The sequence below is a fragment of the Dipteris shenzhenensis genome, chromosome 33 (genome assembly GCF_047967505.1).
Source record: "Dipteris shenzhenensis isolate YYH24624 ecotype China chromosome 33, Dip_SZ_1.0, whole genome shotgun sequence".
Lineage (NCBI taxonomy): Eukaryota > Viridiplantae > Streptophyta > Polypodiopsida > Gleicheniales > Dipteridaceae > Dipteris > Dipteris shenzhenensis.
In genome coordinates, this window is record NC_141628.1 from 33,229,930 (window position 1) to 33,252,425 (window position 22,496).

General features: G+C 40.7%; 1 protein-coding gene across 1 annotated transcript; it reads left to right on the forward strand.

The window, feature by feature from the left end:
- The first annotated feature begins 18,343 nt into the window (after positions 1–18,343).
- Positions 18,344–21,682, forward strand: LOC147879999 (palmitoyl-monogalactosyldiacylglycerol delta-7 desaturase, chloroplastic-like). The gene is made up of 5 exons (XM_087371532.1): positions 18,344–18,997; positions 20,175–20,315; positions 20,775–20,915; positions 21,055–21,161; positions 21,271–21,682. The coding sequence occupies exons 1-5, from the start codon at positions 18,470–18,472 to the stop codon at positions 21,470–21,472; spliced, it is 1,119 nt and encodes a 372-aa protein (XP_087227658.1). The 5' UTR covers positions 18,344–18,469; the 3' UTR covers positions 21,473–21,682.
- Positions 21,683–22,496: the final 814 nt, after the last annotated feature.

The following is a 22,496-nucleotide window of genomic DNA, read 5'->3' on the forward strand; positions in this document are numbered from 1 at the left end:
TCGGTTGGGATTTGGAGTTCCGGAAGAAGAGAGATATTTGCAGATTTTCTTGCTGAGTCTGATTATGCAATGGTGCCCATGTTTCGAGGCATCTCAGGTTCTATTTTCGGTAGCGCTCATTAGTAGGACTATGATTTCTTGAGCATACCTTATGCAGATCACTCTGGTTGCAGTTTGAGCAGTGTTGTGCGCTCATTCGTGGTGTGCATTGGGTTGTAGTGGATGATTTATAGGCCATTTGGATGCATTGCGGTCCTTATTGGATGCGCTGATAGGCCCAAATTGCCTTATGGGATGTTATTTTTATGGACGCTTTGCACATGGATGCTATTTTATGTTGAGGGACAGCTTTGACACATTGCAGGTTATGCACTGATAGTGCTATGCTCTCTTGGATGAGATATTATTAATGCATATGCCAGTGGACGGTGTTTATGCTTGAGTCATTTGGCACTTATTGGCATTTTGGATTGCCATTGCAGTTGGCATTTTCTTTTGGGCTAGATTTGCTCATATGGATGCATAGTATATGCACATGAGTCAGATGCTTTGAGACATGAGTTTTGGTGATATTTCACTCTATTGTGGCATACACATTTGGGTGCACCTGGTATTTGGTGTGATTCTCTCTTGTAGGCACTAGCATTTGGGAATTTTGCTTCATTTGCATCATGGCATCCTCTTCCATGTCTGAAAAGGAGTTTTTTAGCATTAAAAAGTTTGATGGGACAAACTTTTCTTTGTGGAAAGAACAAATAAGGGATGTGCTTATTCAAAAGAAGCAGATTAAACCCTTGGCAGGGATTGAAGCTAAGCCTGCAAATATGTCTGAGGATGATTGGAATGAGTTGGATGCATTAGCAAAATCTACTATTAGACTTCATCTTGCAGAGTCAGTTTATTTCATAGTAGTAAATGAGCAGACTACCGAAGATTTGTGGAAGAAACTATGTGCCACTTATGAAAAGGAAACTGCCTCTAATAAAGTTTACCTCATGAAGAGGTTGTTTGAGCTACAAATGAAGGAAGGGGTCTCCATTGCTTCGCACTTGAATGAATTCAATATTATTTTTAGCCAGCTTCAGGCTCAGAAGATGAATTTTGATGTGGAGACTAAGGCAATATTTCTCTTATGTTCATTGCCATCCTCATGGGATACCTTCCGTACAGCCGTCAGTAACTCTGCACCTGGTGGAGTACTGAAATTTGATGATGTTGTGGGTAGCTTGTTGGCCGACAAGATTAGATGGAAGTCTATGGACGGCAACAAGCAGGATGCAGCCTTAAATGTGCAAAGGGGCAGATCACAGTTCAGGGGGAAGTCCAAAGAAAGAGGGAAGTCTCGTAGCAAATCCAAGGCACGGAACATTGAGTGTTACCACTGTGGCAAGAAGGGCCATATGAAAAAGGATTGCTACAAGCTGAAAAGAGAGCAAAAGGATAAGAAAAAGAATGCGAATTGGGGTGCAAATCAAAAGGAAGAGAGTCCAAGGGAGGACAAAGAAAAAGTGAAGATCGAGGAGATCAATGTAGTCACACATGATAGTGACAATGACATTCTCTTCATGTCTAGTTTATCTGCAGAGTTGCTTACCACTTCAGATGATGCATATTCCCAGGATTGGATTTTGGTTTCTGGTGCTTCATTCCATGTTACTCCCCATAGGTAATGGTTCTCCACTTATGACAGAGGAAAGACAGGTTGTGTGCATCTTGGAAATGACTATGCATGTGACATAGTGGGAGTAGGTGACATAAAGTTTTCTTTTGCAAATGGGTCTGCATTTATTTTGAAACATGTGAGACATGTGCCTAAGTTGACCAAGAGTCTTATTTCAGTGGGTCAGCTAGATGATGCTGGTTTTCACACCACCTTTGGCTTTTAGAGTTGGAAAATTCAGAAGGGCTCTATGCTTTTGGCCAGGGTTGCCAAGTGTGGGACTTTGTATCCCTTACATGTATCAGGGGTATTTGATCATGTTGTTGCAATAACCGAGTAGCCAAGCACTTCTTTGTGGCATTGCAGGTTAGGGCACATGAGCCAGAATGGAATGAAACTCTTATGCCGTTTGGGTTATGTACCGCATTTTAGTTTCTCTGATTTTGAATTTTGTGAGTACTATCTCTATGGGAAGCAGACTAAATCAGCCCATAAAAGAAGGGGAAAGAAAGAGTTTGAAAAGCTTGATTTGGTGCATTCAAATGTATGTGGTCCCATGCCTACACGGTCATTAGGCGGGGCTGAATACTATGTGACATTCATTGATGATGCAACTAGGAAAGTGTGGGCTTATGCTATAGCTCGGAAGAGTGATGTGTTCTAGGTATTTCAAAAATGGCTGGCTTTGGTTGAGAATCAGTCAAATAGAACGCTTGAATGCCTACGGACTAACAATGGTGGAGAGTATCTCTCTCATGACTTTTAGCACTTTTGTGATACACGTGGGATTAAGAGGGAGCTCACATCCCCTCGTACTCCAGAGCAAAATCCAGTTGCAGAAAAGATGAACCATACCATTCAAGAAAGGTTGCAATGCATGCTTTCCAATGCAAGTCTTTTTGGTGGTTTTTGGGCTGAGGCAATGAAGACTGCAGTGCATGTGATAGTGCATGTGATCAATAGATCACCTAGTAAGAGTTTGGATGGTGGTATTCTTGAAGAGGCATGGAGTGGCAAGAAGCCCTCTTACTCTCATTTGCGTATATTTGGGTGTGAGGCATATGCACATGTGCCAAAAGAGCTTCGAAAGAAGCTAGATCCTAAGTCTAGGAAATGCATCTTTCTGGGTTATGGTGAAAGTGGAGAGATGGGCTATCATCTCTGGGATCCAGAAGCAAAGAAGATCATACGCAGCCATGATGTAGTCTTCAATGAAAAGAAAATGCATAAGGCACCCATGACGGATGTGGAAATGAGGAGAATCACTTTCTGGGATGTGAATCCACCTGCATATGTTGATAGACAGCAAGCTATCCATGCACCAAATGTGCAAGAAATGGTACCACCAAGTACTCCCATAGGTATACAATCAAGGGTAGATGATGGATCATCTATTGGTGGAAATGATGAGCCAAATGTGGCTGATATGCAAGTGGGACAGCAAGCTGAAATGCCCTTGAGAAGATCATCTAGAGTGTCTAGACCGCCTGATAGGTTTGTTCTAGGGGTAGACTATGTGATGCTTACTGATTGCGGGGAGCCTTCTTGCTATAGAGAGGCTATGATGCGCGAGGATCAACGCAAGTGGGAGTATGCTATGCAATCAGAGATGAGTTCACTTATGAAGAATAAGACTTGGGACTTGGTTTCGTTGCCACATGGAAAGAAAGCATTGCCATGTAAATGGGTCTATAAAATGAAGGTCAAAGGTGATGATGTGCCTAGGTACAAGGCCCGTTTGGTAAAGGGTTCAAGCAAGAGACGTGTGTGGACTTTGATGAGATATTCCCTCCAATTGTGAAGATGACCACACTTAGATGCATGCTTGGACTAGTGGCATCAGAGGATATGGAGCTTATGCAGATGGATGTCAAAACAGCTTTCTTGCATGGGGATTTGCATGAGGAAATTTACATGGTGCAGCCGGAAGGCTTTGAAGAAAAGGGCAAAGAGCATTTAGTTTGCAAGCTGAAGAAGAGTCTCTATGGTCTTAAGCAAGCGCCTAGAGAATGGTATCAGAAGTTTGATGCTTTAATTCGGTCCCAAAATTTTAGAAGGAGTGAAATTGATCACTGCCTCTACACTAAAAGGGCTAAGGATAATAGCCTGATAATCTTGGCACTATATGTGGATGATATGCTATTAGCAAGCAAGAATACTTATGAGCTAGATGCATTAAAGGCCAAGTTGCATGAGGCCTTTGATATGAAGGATTTGGGACTTGCAGGTCATATTCTTGGTATGCGCATCACGCGTGATCGGAGTAGGAAACTCCTTTGGCTTTCACAAAAAGAGTATCTTACAAAGGTATTGCAGCGTTTCAATATGGAGGGCGGGAAGGCAGTGAGTACTCCATTGCCTCCATATGTGAAACTGAGTCATACAGATAGTCCCGGTTATGTAGAATACTCAAACATATATATAAATGAATGAAAAAGAAGATTAGGGTGTTCTGCACCCACCAAAACTTGTGTGGCTCTCTGTTTCTCTCTCACCCTCTTCCGTTCTTGCTTCCATTGAGAGCACTCTCATCAAGGAGGTTCTTTTCTTTGCGAAGATTTGGTCTATGCCAAGCAGGTTGTGGCCCCAATATGTTGCTTTTGTCTCGAGTGATTTGCACTTGGCGAATACTCATGGATATTCCGGAGAGGTCCCATCCTCCTCTTGATTGCATATTTGGGTATTGCTCATAAGTGGTCCCTCCCCCCATCCCCAATCTCACCTCATTTGGCTCCTTCTTTAGTGCCCCCTACCTCCATTTTTCTTTAATTGAATCTCCTTCACTCCCCTTTTATCCTTATTTTAATCATGGCCTTGCCATCTTCCTTTTCACCCCTCTTATTTTTTCCACAACTAATTAATAGTAATTTCCATTGTTTCAATGTTATGGGGTCATACTATATGTCACTTCTTTTTCTCCCTTCTTGCTTCTCCTTTTCCCATCCACTTCTCTCTCTATTTCCCTTGGAATTGTAATCCCACCATCCACCAAACTCAAGGATTTGCTGATGCTTTTCTCCCACCTAGCACCCCAATATGGCATGTCCAATGGGATTACCATGCATGGGAATCATGTCTATATCTTATTGCAATTTCCATGTGGGTGTGCGATTTGGATTATATTCTTCCTCTAGGTGATAATCAACAGAAGCATCTATCCCGCAGAAATTTAAATGAATTTATTCAGATGCTTTGGAAGAATCATCAAAAAACAAAAAGAGGTACACGTCACTTCCACTAGTATAGCAGAAGTTCCTTTAACATCAGCACAAATCCTATCTTCTGAACAAGCCAATAGGTGCTAGTCGCAGTGACGACACATTCTGTCAAAAAGGGGCACACCAGATCTAGAACTGAAAGCTCGGTCATAGGAATCAAGCAAGAACGATGCATCCTAAACAACATTGAATTTACTATCGGATCCTCACAGGTCTCTAACAAAGATCAAAAATGCATTTGAGGTGTTGTACACAGAAGACTGTAAATGTGCATCTTTACAAAAAAATACATACCCTCCTTTTCCTCTATATTCTTGCTTCTGTACTATGACCGCACCACAAATTTCTTGTGTTGTATGTGGCGGTTCATCTTAGTAAGAGCTTCCTTAACTGGCAAACTTTCATCTGCTGAACAATATATAATCCACGAATAGATGCAATATATAAAACATGAATAAATGAAATGGATAAAATAGGAACTTATAAAAATAAATACCCTCTTTTGGCCACATAGAAAAAAAAACAGTCCTACCTCTCCTCTGTAATTTTCAGGTCCCCCTGTACCACTCCCTGCTGCTTTTTTACTTTGTCCAACATTTTATCCTTGTCATATTCCTGATCCCCAACATCCTCCAAGGAGTTGTCATCTTCCAACCGACTTCCATCGAATAGTTGTTCATTGTCTTCTTTTCCACATGAGGCATGCCCCTCTACCTGTTGTTCTTTCTTGGTGTCTATGAACACATTTGAAATGTTAGGAGTTTTGCATTTCTCATTTTTAATAGCTTCAACTTGCTTTGTACTAGTCTTCAACTTTTTTGGACATGGTATTTTGGTGTCTTTACCTGTTTGTGTAAGGAAAAGAACAATTATTTGAAACTGATTTCAAAAGGCAAATAGATTATTTAAAGATAGACAATAATTAAAAAAATAGTAGTATTTAAACTTGAAGAAAATATGGCCCTTGAGGGTTCCCCTTTAGGGGCAAGGGACACATTGCAACAAAGCCCTTGCCCCTAAAGTGGAACCCTCATGGTGCATATTTCCATTGGTTGTGTTGGAGTCCAAATGTGATTGGTAATAAACAATACTAAGTGCTAAGTGCTACTAATAGTGCTAAATACTACTAATACTACTAAGGACTGCTACATAGTACTAAATTCTTCTAATACTGCTAAGTACTAAATAGTACTAATGCTAATCCTAATACTGCTACATAATACTAAGTGCTAATTAAGGTATTAAATACTACTAATACTAAATAGTACTAAGTGCTAACTAGTGCTAAATACTACTAAATACTACTAATACTAAATAGTACTAAATACTACTGAATACACTGATACTAAATAGTACTAAGTGCTAACTAGTGCTAAATACTACTAAATACTACTGATACTACTAAATAGTACTAAATGTTATATATTAAATAGTACTAACTGGTAACTTAGAGTGCCAAATAGTAGATGATAAATAGTATTAAATGCTAAATAGTACTAAATACTAAATAGTACTAAATGATGAATAGTACTAAATACTAAATTATAGTTCTAAAAACTAAATAGTACTAAATACTATATAGTACTAAATAGTACTAAATACTAGATAGTGCTAAATGGTACTAAATGCTTAGTAGTATTTAGCCTTTTAGGCTATCCTTTGAGTACTAAATGATATATAGTACTACATGCTAGGTGGTGCTAATATTACTAAATGTTGAATAGTCCTAAATGCTAAATAGTACTAAATGCTAAATAGTGCTGAATAGTACTACATGCTAAATACTATTAAATGCCAGATAGTGTTAAATGTTAAATAGTGTTGAAACACATAGTACTAGCAGTGCTATATATTGCTAAATAGTACTAAATGCTTAGTAGTATTTAGCCTTTTTAGCTATACTTTTAGTACTAAATACACAGTACTAGTAGTGCTAGATAGTGCCAAATAGTACTAAATGCTAAATAGTACTAAATGCTAGGTAGTGCTAATATTACTAAATGTTGAACAGTCCTAAATGCTAAATAGCGTTAAATAGTACTAAATGACAAATACTACTAAATGCCAAATAGTGTTAAATGCTAAATAGTGCTGAAACACATAGTACTAGCAGTGCTAAATAGTACTATTGAATGCTAAATAGTGCTAAATACTACTAAATGCTAAATAGTGCTAAATAGTACTAAAGTTTAGATAGTGCAAAATGTTAAATATTGCTAAATGCCAAATATTTCTAAATCCTAAATATTGCTAAATCACATAAACAGTACTATTTAGAACTAAATAAGTGACTTCAAATGCTCAACATGTACAATATTATATTACTCTATTGAGTAATAAGTAATAAGAAAAAAAGAGTAAAGAAAATATACCTGCTTTGTCAAAGCCCACGGCAGCCAACCATGCATTTGACACCAATACATTGTAGGACGAATGAATATATTGCAAGTTCTCAGATATGCTGCATCCAGTTCTACCTCAAGTTTTGCTACATCCTTCAAGAACTCGTCCTGCAATACACTACCATGTAATAAATTGTCTACTTTACTAAATTGTCTACTTAACTACGCACCCAGCTAAGTGTATGTACAATTGATTCAACTTTTTTCCCTCAGTTGCAGTAACAGCCTCAAAATCTGCATGTAATCTTGCACTCTCCACTCATGCAGTACACCTTCTTGCTCCACGTTGAACTGCTGTTGATCCTGTAAACATACAAGCTCCCGTTTTGCTATAGACATGCCTACATCACATTCGTGCTTGATACGCGTGTTGTCTAAGCTAGCCAAGCGCAGATTCACGTCTCTATGTTGGGCAAAGTCATCCCAATCCACATCTACTCCATGAGTAGATGCAGCGAATGCCCACGCCAACACTTTACCAACTTCATTGTTCATGATTGTTTTCGAATTGTAAATCCTATAGTAAATCTTCATAAAATCATTCAGCAACGATTTCTTTAGCTGACCTATATGAAAGCCACGTCGGCTCTCTTTGTCATTGTTTCCCCATATTTCTCGCATCCAAGTGTCCAACTCCAGATATGAGTCTAGCTTCGCTCTCAGGAAAAATCTTCATCCAAGATTGACTCCAGTCAGAATTGCTATTGGTTTGTTGTCCTTAGTCTTTAACTTCTCTTTGGTTGGAGTCGGAATAGAAGCCACTTTGTTGTATTGTCTGCAAAATTCTATAAGAAGTATTGGGACAAACTTAAAGGCCTATACATTAGCATGATCAATACAACAAGGATGAGAGGTATGTCTAACGATGTGAACCTATGGTGAAGTTGATTCCCATGGAACCCAAAAGATTGGAGGCCTTTGTCTCTCTTAAACACCTTCTAAAAAAATCTTAGCTCAAGGTCGAAGGCATGTTCTGCATGGACTCATTAGCCCTGAGCAATGCAAATTCACACAAGGAAGACATTATGAAGAATATCCTAAATGTGACTCATGGTATCAAATAAGCACTCTCATAGAAGGGAAGTGTGATTATGATGAGCTTGGATTTGGATAAAGCCTATGACAACAGACTTCATTTTGCAGCCCTTTTTGGACTTAGCTTTGGACCTTGATTGATTTGAGTGTTGAAGGCAAAAAAAGATCCAAGCCACCTCAGTAACTTGTATCAATTGAAGAGTCATAGTACCATTACCAAGCAACGACCACCAAATGGGCTACCTCCCCTAAACTAATATCCATAAAAAGCTCTTAACTAGGTTGGGTAGAGCAGAATTGCCTTTGCAAGTTGGACTTTGGCAGAGATAATGGAGATCAAGATCAACAACCAACGAGCATTGAAAACTCTAGTCATCGTAGTATATCCCCCTACAAAACTTGAGCTTGTGAGGAAACCTTTCTTTCAAAATAGTTCAATCCACCTATGGCTTCACCTTGAGCATCTCCTAGACTCTCTTTGCTTGTCATCTTGCCCCACACATGGATGAAACTGAACCTTGCCATCCTACCTGCCATGATATGCTCAATTCCCATGTCGATGCGTATATGTCGATGCGTATACTACCATATTGAAACATTATCACCTATGAGACACGAAGTACAAGTTTGTTATTAGAACCTATGGGATTTAGTTTTAAGTATCAAGAAAATAATCAAATATAGAAGGTCAAAAACGTTGATCTTTTACTTGCATGAGAAGCAAGGGCAAAGCAGTGTTGTCATGCAAATAATCTATCCAAGGAATAAGTTGCAAAAGCTCGAGGCTAAGAACAAAGTCTCCGAGGTCTTGGATGGTTTTATTGGAGGTTGCTTTGACACACAATGGGCCAGATCCATTGCAATGACTTCCTAGGTGATGATTTTCTTCTTGTTCAACATGCCTGCAAGCAGAGGGTAATCGACCAAAATTGTGCTCAAAGCTTCCTTTAGCAAGTTGAGAGAGTCTCTACATCACCAAGCGGCTTGTAAAGCTGCACGCTGGTAACATGCTAAGTGGAAACGAAAAGTTCCAAGTTTGGAACCCGAAGTGTCGTAGTCGGTTGTGCGGAGCAAGAGTTTTGGGATAGACTATGCTACACTCTAGTGTTGCGATCTTCAGAAGAGCAATCTTCACGCAAGATGCAAACTGGCTTTTACTCTAGCAAAGAAAACTAGGCTGGCTATTGTAATTATGGAAATGGGACTCTCATGATCGTTTCATAAAAGCCACAAGTTTTCACCAATGGCTAGGATGACCTTTTGGCAGCTTCCATTGTGTCAAAAAATCTCCCAAGGAGGACAACTCGTCACCCATGGCTAGGATGACCTTTTGGCATCTTCCATTGATTTGAAAATGTTCCTCATTCACAACCGCTATAGTTAGAGCTTCAAGCACCCACTCTATAACCACTATTTCAACAGGCCACATTTGCGGGACCAACGTAAAACTGCACAAATATTGATGCAAACCATAAAAGTGACCATCCATAACAAAATTCCAATCTTTACTCGTGAGAGCAAACCACTCTGCAATGTGGTAAGGCTCAGAGTAAATCTCGCTAGATCAGCCCCTAGCCATGTATAGATAGTTGTTCAACTTCACCCATGCAACTCAAAATGGTTGTCTTTGATCATACGTTGCATTGCACTAGAGGACGATTGAAAAAAATAAAATTTAAAGCCCTCAATATTAAGGGCAGTGCTAAGCTTCACTGGGAGATCTTAAAATTTCTCTAATAATCATATGAATACTAAGATTTCTAAAATAAAACATGTACGTTATGTCCCTTAAAAATAACCTTGAATTGCAACATGGATTTCTTAATTTCAATTGGGAAAAGTAACTACACTTTGGTTTCTGTGAGTAGTGTTTCCTTTTACAAATTAGTAATGAATTTTATTTTATTTTTAAATTTTTGGTACTATACATTATTGAATTGTGGAAAGAAGGGGCCTTGAAACAATCCCCCCCCCCCCCCCACACACACATTTAATGTGTGTGTGTGTGTATGTGTATGTATGTATATACACACACACACACACGCGTGCGCGCGTGTGTGTGTGTCTATGTGTATGCATGTACACACACACACACACACGTGTGCACGCGTGCATGCGCACATGTGTGTGTGTATGTACATATATGCATATGCATATGCATATATATACATATGTATATGTATATATATATATATATATATATATATATATATATATATTATATCTTATCTTACTATATATTAAGGAGGGTGAGAGAGAGGAGAGGCCACCACGTGGTGCACAATCCAACGTGTCACTCATGTGGAGGCTCGGAGGCTCGGAAGTTCAACTTGGAGGTTCGAGCAAGGACTGCGAACAATCTACAAATGCCACATGTCAATGCCGCGGCAGATAAGAGTTTGATCAATTAGACTGATGCAGGCCAGACTGACACGCAGGACAGATTGCATAGTGCAGAGTGCCAATAAAGTGGCAGCTAGCAAGAGGTCCAGGGAGGCGACTGGCATGACTGACGGCGCAAGTCTCATAGATGATGTGGCCCACAAGATCTGACGTAGCACAGAGCGACACACCAGCCAATCACAAGATGCGAACATCCCAAGTGATGTAGATAAGGGAACATAAGGCAACGTGCATTGTTCGATCAGCAAGTTCGATCAGCAACAGCAACATGACGGCGACATCCGACTGTGGGTGGCAACTGGTGCATGAGGGACCAATAGAAGAGAGAGAGAGAGAGAGAGAGAGAGAGAGAGAGAGAGAGAGAGAGAGAGAGAGAGAGAGAGAGAGAGAGAGAGAGAGAGAGAGAAGTACACACACACACACACACACACACACACTTCCTATTCCTTTCCCCCTTTACATTCACTTTACCCTATTTCCTTCCCCCACCCCTCCCCCTTCTTACCTTAGTTTTCCCCTCTATTTCTCTCTATCTTTTCTTACTTTTCCCTCCCTAATCCTTTCTATTTCTTAATATTATTTTTTCTATAATTTTTCTACTTTTTCTAACCCCCCCTGGTCTTTCACTCCTACTTCCCTTAATTTTCCCTAATTTATTCTCCCTTTTACTAATACTTTCTCCCAATTTCTCCCTAAATTCCTTTTTCATAAAAGAGAATTAATAAAATTTCTGCTAATTTTCCTTTCTCTAACTTTTGATTTTTTATCCTATGACCTTTGTTCTTTAATCTCTCTTAATTTCCATTATTTTCCCTATTTATTTTCCTATCCTTTTACATTTTTTCCTCTATGTTCCTCTAGTTTTTCTTTAATCTCTCTTAATTTCCATTATTTTCCCTATTTATCTTCCTATCCTTTTACATTTTTTCCTCTATGTTGCTCTAGTTTCTCCCTTTCCCCCCCGCCCCTCTCCCTCTTTTTCTTCCTTATTCCCTTATATTTCTCCTTATTTCTCTTATTTTTTCTTACCTTCGTCATTATTTTTTCATTGTTCATTACTTTCTTATTTGTTCCTTCAAAACTCCCTAAGTTGTCCTTATTTTCCTCTTTATTTTCTTAAATCTTTACTTTAAATATTTTCTTTACTTTTTTATTTCTCTTAATTTTGCCTTGTTTTTTCTTAATTGTGATTTTGTATTATTTATTTTTTCAAAATTTCCTTAAATTTTCTCTTATTTCTTCCAAAAAAAATCCATAATTTTTTGGTTTTTTAACCAAAATTTCCTTCTTTCTCATTTTTTACTGTCCCTACCAATTTTTTCCACTAATTCCCCAAGCCACCCCCCCCCTCGACTTTATCTAACTATTTTATCTCTCTACTTTGTCCCCTAACTTTCTACTCTACCTAACGTAGTCTTAACCATTAACCTACGCTTACCCCTAGCCCGATGAAACTACATCTCTTTACACGCAATTGTCCCTCCCCCTTTCTTGACTATTCGGGACCCAAACTCCTCAACTACCTTGCCTTCCTTCTCCGACTTCTCCTTTCCCTTCCCTCTCGACTAAGCCCAACCAGCTACTTAAATCCCCCTTCCCATTTCTTTTCCCTATTGTCCTCAACAGGAAACTCCCATCGCAGCCTCTACTCCCATTGCAACCTAGTGTGTTGCTCCCATTTGCTATTACGCCATCGTTAAAACCCCCGCCCGTGTTGCATTTCTGCCTCGAAAGCCCTCGCCTTTACGTTGCCTCTTTTCCCCCTCTACGGCCGTGCTTACCTGTGCTCTAGGCACTCATGTATAGCTTGCTGTCCCTTTGCCACAGTGTCCGTGCCATTCACAGGCCTCATAATACAAATGCCTTGCCTCTCTGTGCACATTTACTCCAAATCTGTGACAACCTCCCCTTTCTCTAGACTGAAACTCCTTCTAGCCAGTCGCGCCATGACCCACCAGTGCTACCATAATGCCTAAACTCTCGTGCGCGATCTGCTCCAAACTACGAGTCTTCGCGTCCACCGCTCTTGCACTAATGGGCTCATAGGTCCTTTCTTTTCTCCTCGTCATTGCACATGAGCTTTTGTCCCCCACCCTTTTTCTTAAACTCATGCTTGAACTTAAACCCCCTCTCCCACCCCTCTCTTAAACATTATTGAAAACCCTTATTATTAATTTTCCCTTTCCCCCCTTATAAACAACCCCCTTTCCTCTTTTTCCACCCTTTTTCTTCTTTTTTAATCTCTCTCTCTCTCTCTCTCTCTCTCTCTCTCTAGTCACGAACTTGTCTAGATCTGCTATCACCTTTGCGAACTCTTATTTACTAACCCTATTTTCATAGTTCATAATATTCCTTTCCCTCTATAATCTTAAAACTCCTTATCAAAGCTCTTCCTATTTCCCCCTTCCTCCTCCTTTTTAATTGTGCTAATTCTTATGTTCTCCCCTCTTCCTTCTCCTTTTACGTTCTCATACTTAATACATTAATTTTTTTCCCTCCTTACATAACCATTTAGTCGCTTTTGCATAAACTCACCCTAATTAATTTTATACTTAAAGCATAGTATCAAAATTTGGCTTTATAAATCTATAGCATGAGCAACTATTTTTATTGTGATCCCGATAACAAGGGAGGGGTGTTTATGACACCTGTCTTCCCAACTAAGTTAGAATATGGTTCTTATTATTTTTCTTGTTGGATGGTGGCACGTAGGCAGATTCCCCTCTTCAATAGAAATGATGCTGCCAACGAGCTCGACTTCTCACATTTCCTTTTTTCATGAAAAAATGTTCACCCTCTAGTGATGCTACTTCATTCATAGTGGATTTTCTATTTATTTTAAAGTTTGTCATTAAACATTTCTCATTCTTACTTTAAATTGTCTTCTCTTCACTATGGAAAGGGGTGTTGTAATGTCCTCTATACACACACACGCGCACACACACACACACACACACACACACAGAGGTGAAGAGAGTTGGAGAGAGAGAGAGAGAGACACACAGAGAGAGAGAGAGAGAGAGAGAGAGAGAGAGAGAGAGAGAGAGAGAGGTGGAGAGGTGGAGAGAGAAGTAGGTGTGTGTGTCTGTATAGATAGATAGATAGATAGATAGATAAATAGATAGATAGAGAGAGAGAGAGAGAGAGAGAGAGAGAGAGAGAGAGAGAGTATATATATACATATATATATATATATAGAGAGAGAGAGGGGGGGGGAAGAGAGGAGAGAATTGTTGGTAAAAGTGTAGTCCCTCCTCATGGTGGTACCTTGGTAACATATGTAAAATAGAGGGGTATTGAGGCCCCCTTGATGTGCAGATAACACGTGGATATAAGGAAGAAATCCCATATACAATGGGACCATGAAAGGGACTTGGTATATAAAAGAAAGAAGAGTAGAGTCTCCTTTAGTCCAGGGATGTTTTTATCGAATCTATACTTATATATTAATATAAAATCTTGGCGAAAGTTTATCAAGCTAGTTCTTTTAGTTTCACAATATTTGTAGGGCATATTACAATTTTATATATTTTCTTTTGAATTTTAAAGAAAAAGTTGTAAATCCTGGCGAAACTTTAATTTTTTTCTCATAAAAGTTTCAAATCTTGGCGAATTTTTCAAACTTTTATTTTTATTAGGGCATACAAACTTTCGATACCAATATAAAAGTTTCGCTTCCTAACGAAACTGATAGGAAAAAATCATCTATGCTTTAGTCCCGTCGGCCTTTTGCTGGGGGCTAAAGGAGAGTGAGAGTGGCTAGGAGGCAGGGGAGTGGGACCGCCATGCTTGGTGCTTCCAATGGTAGTTTGCCAAATGGAAGCTACCCTACAAGGACATAGTGAGAGAGTAAGGGGGGACGGTAGGGGGGGGAGAGAGAGAGAGAGAGAGAGGTGTGCAAAGAGTAGGGGGGGGAGAGAGAAGTAAGTGTATATATATATATATATATATGCACACATACATATATATATACATACATACATACAAACATACATGTATGTATGTATGTATATGTGTGTATATGTATGTGTGTGTGTGTGTGTGTATATATATATATATGTATGTATGTATGTATGTATGTATATGTGTGTATATATATATGTGTGTGTGTGCGTGTGTGTGTGTGTATATATATGTGTGTGTATATCTATATATATATATTATATGTGTATATATATATATATGTATATATGTATATATATGTCTATATATATCTAATATATATATAGATATATATAGACACATATATACACATATATATAGACATATATATACATACATATAGACATATATATAGACATATATATACATACATATAGACATATATATACATACATATAGACATATATATACATATATATAGACATATATGTACATATATACATATGTATGTACATACATACATACATACATAGAGAGAGAGAGAGACGCATGCATGCACGCGCACATACACACACACACACATAGAGAGAGCGAGAGAGAGAGAGAGAGAGAGAGAGAGAGAGAGAGAGAGAGAGAGAGAGAGAGAGAGAGAGAGAGAGAGATGTTGTGTGTGTGTGTAAACTAGAGTGAAGCATTCTGGCCAACTAGATAATGCAGTTTCAAGCGAGCACAGAGTAGAATAAGTATGGGTACATAGATACTATAAAGCTTTGAAACTAGAGGGGAGCAATGACGTTTAAGCCTGCCCAGTGCCATTCATTGCTTGCTAGGTCTTTCACAAGGATTAGACAAGTGAAAATATATATTAGCACTAGGCCAAAATGCCCACAAGGGGACGTAGGCAGGTTTCCAAGGTAGTGGAACTTGCATGATGGGAATTTCTTGAATAGATGGCGATAGGTGGACATGAATTATGGAAGAATCAAGAAAAAAAGATGGATGGACTGGGGATGAGAGGTAATTGTGGCGATGAGGAGGGTTTTTTTTAATGAGCTATGGAGATGGAGATGGAAATGGCGGTGAAGAAGGCATTTGGCTAGCCTCCGGGGCTTTCTAGCGTTTTTTCCCACCACGAACTTTTGCAAGAACAATAATAAGGATACAAGAGAGGGATTTTTCTTAGTGGTTAATTGGACAAGCATTGGCAATAGTGTTGACATGATGAAAGGCCTCGATGGCAAACAATTTGAGCTCAATTGTAGAGCTGGTCATTGGTGATTTGTGGAGACAACGATTCAAGTACCCAACATCAGCTTTTTTGTTGCGTAGTGTTTATTGTTTTTCATTGTTGAAACATTATTCAACAACCTTGAAGTTGATGGCAGAATTTGGAAAATAGAGCTTAGGCTTCTCTGTGTGACATGTTGCAGATTAACACATGGAGAGAGAGAGAGAGAGAGAGAGAGAGAGAGAGAGAGAGAGAGAGAGTTGCTACAAATACTGAGACTCAAATCCACACACGTCTAGCAAAGCATCCATCGTGAGGGGATGAGATTCACAATGTGCAAGAAGTTTGGCAACCTCAATAACACATGGATTTGCAAGGGAATATTCTCACACTAATAAATTTGTCATTCCTTAGTAAATGCACAACTACTTGTGCAGGGAAATATGGTCATTTGTGTTACATTAGGGTATGGTGATCCTATGTCACTTTTTCATATAGCACTTATGGTATATTGTGCGAGTGAAAATTCCAATTATAGCTCATATCGCCCTATGACAAGGAAAAGATATTTTGATGAAGCACTTGGAAACCTGTCAAAATCAAGTGTTAAGGTGCCCTAATATGCACCATAATCAAGGGTTCATGAAATTTGCTATGATGAACAACGTATGATGTTGCGACATCGATAACAAGTGGAGCTGTGCTGTGAAGCATGCAGTCCCACATTCAAAGGTCCTAGTTCTAACTTTTCCTTTGTGTGGATGGATGCAGGAGAGTGGAGCTCCTTCAACATCATATGGTATTTTTGTATAGCAAAAACAATTTTTTGATATAAAGAACGTTTTTCTAAAGTTTTGTCTTGTGGCTTCTTGTCTTGAAAGGATTTAAATGGATTATGTTTGTCTTGAAATATCCGCACACACACAAGGGGGATGGAGAGAGAGAGAGAGAGAGAGAGAGAGAGAGACTGAGACTCAAATCCAGACACGTCTAGCAAAGCATTCATCGTGAGGGGATGAGTTTTACAATGTGCAAGAAGTTTCGCAGCCTCAATACCACATGGATATGCAAGGGAATATTCTTACACTAATAAATTTGTCATTCCTTAGATGAGGATGTTTGAAGGATAGCACTTTGTTGCGTGGATTGAAAACCATTCAGTAGTTCTAGGGCATGCTCTTAGTTTTCTTATATCTTACATATTTTCTTATTTTGAACCTGCCATGTGTTAGGGAAGGGGAGTTCCATGTCCCAAGAAAAGAAGAGTATTGAGGACTTTAAGAGGCAAAAAGAGTTCTTAAAAGATTTTTTGGAGCACTATAGAAATTTGAAATTCTTAGAAAATATAATTAGATACCTATAGTTTTGATATATGAATACCATGGACTTTATATCCATATTTCTATCTCCCATTCTTTGTGCGACTGCGTGCATGTACGCGCACACATACAGATCTATGGTGGAGGAGGTCTTGAAAACAAAGGCATTTTAACATCCCACATTGAGACCCAGTGGAGCGGTTCTCTAACCCGTCGTAGACAGATTTATAAATGAAACCTTAAATTTTATTAAACGCAGTCTATGATCGTAACCTTGAGACCCGGGTCTCAGCCTGTCCTAGATATATATATATATATAGATGCATATGCATATATATATATATATACATATGTATATGTATATATATATAATGTTATGGGGATATACTCTTTTGCTACCTTTTTGGCCTACCCTGAGAAGGGAAGGCTTTCAGTAAAGGTGTTTCTGTTTAAGAAAGGGAAAATGATGTGGATTTTTTGCTATTTTGGTCCCCATTTTTTTCTCCCCCTTTCTCTCTAACCCCTTTCTCTCTCTCTCTCTCTTCTTCTTCTTCTTCTTCTTCTTCTGCTTCTCTTAGCTCCAAGCTCCAAGGCAGGATTTATTCAACTTTTTATTTATTTGATAAGCAAAGAGGGAGACCACTCACGAATTGAGAGGTGAGAAGCGAGCGATGATATTTTGTGAAAATGATAGGGATTGATTTTTCCAAAAAGAGATTGGTGGAAGTTTGCATGATATTTCCGGAAAGGGGAAGAGGGGGCCAATGGGGGGAGAGATACAAAGGGGGGGGGGGGGGGGACCGACACTATCCAAAAGGAAAATGGGGGGGGTGTGTGTGTGTGAAGGGACACGTAGGAAGAAGGGGAGGAGGGGGGTGAGACACGTGGGAAGGGGGGTGACGTGGAGGGAGAAGGTGGAAGGAGAGCCAAGCAAAGGAAGGGGGTTCGAGGCCACGGAGGTTTTTGAGGTGGATAAGAAGTTCAAAGCCCAATTAGTTTCGGCCATAGCGGAAAAACCTCCAAGGTCGTCTGCAAAACCGCCAATTTTCCGCCGCCTTCCATTCAACTCCGCCACCCTCCCCGACCATCTTCCGTCGTCCGCCACCGCCAGAACCTCCCCCAAAACGCCGTCCGTCATTGCCTTCCGTCCAACTCCGGCTTTCCGTCCATCTCCGCCACCCTCCCCATAGCCCCACAGCGCCGCCCGCCATAGCCAACCCCTCCCATCTCCTCCCCACAGCTCCGCCCTCCATAGCCAAAACCTCCCATCTCCTCCCCACACCGCCGCCCTCCTCCATAGCCATCCACCTCGAGCTCTCTTCATGGCAGCTGCTCTCGCCGCCTCCTCCGCCACCCTCCTCCGCTACCCTCCCCGCTCCTCCCTCCCCCTCCTCCGCCACCTCCCCTCCTCCTCCTCCTCCTCCCGCTTCTCCTCCTCCCCCTCCCTCTCCTCCTCCTCCTCCCCCCATCGCCGCCTCCTCCCCCTCCACCTCTTCGCCTCCTCCTCCCCCTCCCCTCCTCTCCCCCCTCCCCCTCCTCCTCCTCCTCCTCCTCCCACTATCTGGCTCTCCGACGTCTCCGTCCACTGGCCCCGCGCTTACTTTCTCCACCGCCACTGGAGCTTCAAGGACGTCTCCATCGCCTCCTTCTTGCTCCTCGTCCATGGCCTCTGCCTCCTCGCTCCCTTCACTTTCTCCTGGACGGCTTTTGGATCATTCGTCCTCTTCTACCTCATTACCGGAATGCTGGGCATTACCTTGTCGTTCCATCGAAACCTCTCCCATAAGAGCTTTACACTCCCCAAGTGGTTGGAGTACACTTTCGCTTACTGCGGAGTTCTCGCAATGCAGGTGGTTCTCTATCTTTTCTGCTCATTGTCGGATCGCTTGGCCGGTCTTAGTATTACTTCAACAATGCATCATAACTACGATTACTAACTTGTGCTCTAGGCGCTTAGTTCGCTTTCACGATATAGAACTTAGTTGGGCTTGCTGGCATTGGGTATGTAGTATTATCGACGTTGGAAATTTCGGGTGAGAGCATTAACTCGACTTAACTGCAGTTTTGGGTAATTGAGTATTGGATTGGAGATGCGCTTTTGTTGTCTTCATACTCGAAATCCTTACCTTTTGGGGTGGTATCACTTAGCGTTAAGCCATCTTCGCGCTACATGTAGACTCTGCGACGATTATTTGTCTGGAGTTTCGTAATGTTATCAAATTTGCAGCTATAATTGAATTCTACACGTTTTTTAGTTGCTCACACGATGCTTCTTGAGGTCCATGAGTTGAAAAGCCTTACTTTTCGTCATTCAAACCAATGGCATTATCTTCTGCCTTACCTGAATTCCAACAACAGCTGTTCAGACTTAAGTTAAAGGATTTCTCGGTTCGAAGTGCTCTCTGCCTTTCCGGTGGCAAGGTGCTGCTATCTTACGGCCTGGTCGACTGATTGCAGTGCCGTTCGCCCGTCATGCTATGACAGAACTGAAGAACAAGCAATTCGTAATCTGCCTGCTGACTTAACTCAAATTCAGTAGGATATTGATGTAGAGTTGAAGAACCGTTCTAATGTTGAGCTTTGACCACATTTGCGAAGTTAAAAAGTCCGTTAGTGAGAGGTTCTACTTTTGGCGAGACAGGCCTCTAAGGATGCAGATTGATCGTGAAGTCATCGGGGGTACCTGGCTAATGAATGGATGAAGATAGCAATATGTATTGCGGCCGACAGAATTCAGTGATGATTTACAGGGGTCCTTATCCGCATGCATTTCTGATGTCTGTTCTGAAGTTCGGATGGAATACTGTGCCACGCTACGTGTTTCTTGGATATCATTCATTGACCACACGAATTTTTGCAGCTGAATATTTTATCTGTTAAAACTTGCTACCTTGTAGGTCGCTTTGTTCTAGGTTGTTATGAGTCTCTGAGTCTTGGCCGCTTTTACTGGCATGTTCTTGCATGTCTGATCTCGAAGGGAGTAAAAAACTATCATAGTTTGACCGTCTTGTGTTTTGTGCTCTACAGGGTGATCCCATGGAGTGGGTAAGCTCCCATCGCTATCATCACCAACATTGCGACACAGATAAGGACCCCCACTCGCCTCATGAAGGATTTTGGTATAGTCACATGGGCTGGATGCTTGACTATAATACCACCATCGAAAGGGTGAGGCTCTAAGAGAAGTTTTTTTTCATGTCTACTAAAATTATGGTTCGGTTGAAATTTAGCCATTGAAAACAGCCTTCGTAGCAGGGTGGAAGGACGGGAGGATATTTTTGGCCTGCCCCAAAGGGGTAGGGCTTAGTAATCGATTGAAGGTGAAAGAGAATATTCCCGATTTCCGAAAATTTCTAATTCAAAACTTTGTAAATATTTTCATTGGTACATGCGCATTGGATTGGCATGCTCTCGCAGTGAGATGGATGGGATTTCTCAGGCTGCTCAGCGAGCATATAGCCTTGCCTATTCCACACTCTACATTCTCATCTGCATTTCTGGCGTCCTCAAAGCCTCATGGCCCACCGTCCCTCACAACCCAACGGTGGATTAGTTGTACTCGCTTGTCCTGCTCAGCCAATGTCCTTACATAGCTTAATTTCACCTGTGCATGCAATTTGCTGGCAGGTTGGTGCCCGTGCAAACATTGCAGACATGGCAAAGGATCCTTTCTATCAATTCTTGTCAAAAACGTATGCCATCCATCCCATTCTGTTAGCTGTGGGACTCTATGCGTGGGGAGGTCTTCCCGTCTTCATATGGGGTGTGGTAAGCAAGTTCTAAGAGGCCATGACTCTAAAAGTGTGTCTTTTAGGGGTGTTAGAAAACGTTTTCATGGGAGTTTTATAGGCATATAAGCCCAAGGATCTGGAAATTTCTTTTACAGACTTCAGACTTTCTTGTGTAGGTTGTTCGGACAGTGTGGGTATACCACATTACCTGGCTTGTAAACTCAGCAGCCCATGTGTGGGGTAGTCAAGCTTGGAACACAGGCGATTTGTCCAGGAATAATTGGTACATAGCAGCTTGCTTTGAAACGTTTTTTACAACCTCTGCTGGTGTGACTGTGCGTTGAATTGACTTTTTTGTTCAGTGTACTGCATTCTCATAGTGAAATGTGCAGGTGGGTTGCTCTCCTGGCTTTTGGGGAGGGATGGCATAACAATCATCATGCTTTTGAATACTCTGCTCGGCATGGTCTTGAATGGTGGCAACTAGACCCCACTTGGTATTGTATTTTGGCTCTGGAGAAGCTTGGGCTTGCCACAAAAGTGAAGCTTCCAGTGAAAGATCATGCGGAACGCCTAGCCTTCAGATCCTCTTAAAAGCCCATGTGTACTTGCTATGGGGTAAAAAGTCTATATAGTGATTGCTGACAGGTTTTACATAACAAAGCGGAGCCTAGGGCTTATTCAGGGGACTAGAGAAAATGTGCTTGTTTTTGGAGGCGTTTTTTCTTTGCTCCAATTGAGCTAAGAATTTTGTATTCTTTTTGTAGAGCAGCTTCCTGTTTAAGTGAAGCAAGGTCTTCGAAATGCTGTTCAATCTCTGTGAATTGGACGTTATTTTCTTTCACTCCCTGAATACGTTAAGCTGGTGGGCTGTGCTGCTCTTGTTTGGTTTGAATACATACGGTGATCTTTTGTATATCAATTCGGCCTATTTCTTTAATATTTATAAGACATGATCATTGTATTTTTTATGGTTACCGCATTAGAACACTGAGATGATTGGTTATGCAAGTGTGAATTTGTAGTTTCTTCAGTGAACCATGCCCACCGGTTGATCAAATTACATTTGATTTCTGAAAGTGGCACTCAATCCAGTGTTCAAATAATTCAAATCAATTGTTGAACATCACGGCACTTGGACTTGGAATACATGAGCTTGTAATCTGGAAATCAGAATAAGTGAATGTAGAATTTGTGAATTGGGAACATGCTAATCTTAAGTGAATCTAGAAATAGTTAAATTGAAACCTAAATTGACAGTAAGTGAACCTGGAACTGGAACAACTGAAATTAGAACCTGGAGCGAGTGAATCTGGAACATTATTGACAGTCGTCCATGGCTTGAGATGATTCCAATATAGAGACTTCTTCTTACCGGAGTTCTGAGCTAATGTTGAAAAAGGCACCCATCCATCTCAACAGGTTGATTTAGCCACCGTACCTTGTGGTCTATCCCACATAGCTGAGTCTATCTGAGCAATTCTTCTCCCACTCCCCTTAATATGGAGTATCCTCTGGTCTCTCTGATCCTCAGGAAGGTTTTTGAAAGCCTTCCAAGACCCCACCTGGTATCAGACATCTCTTCCCCTTAGACCTCTTCATATTCCTTGAAGCTCCC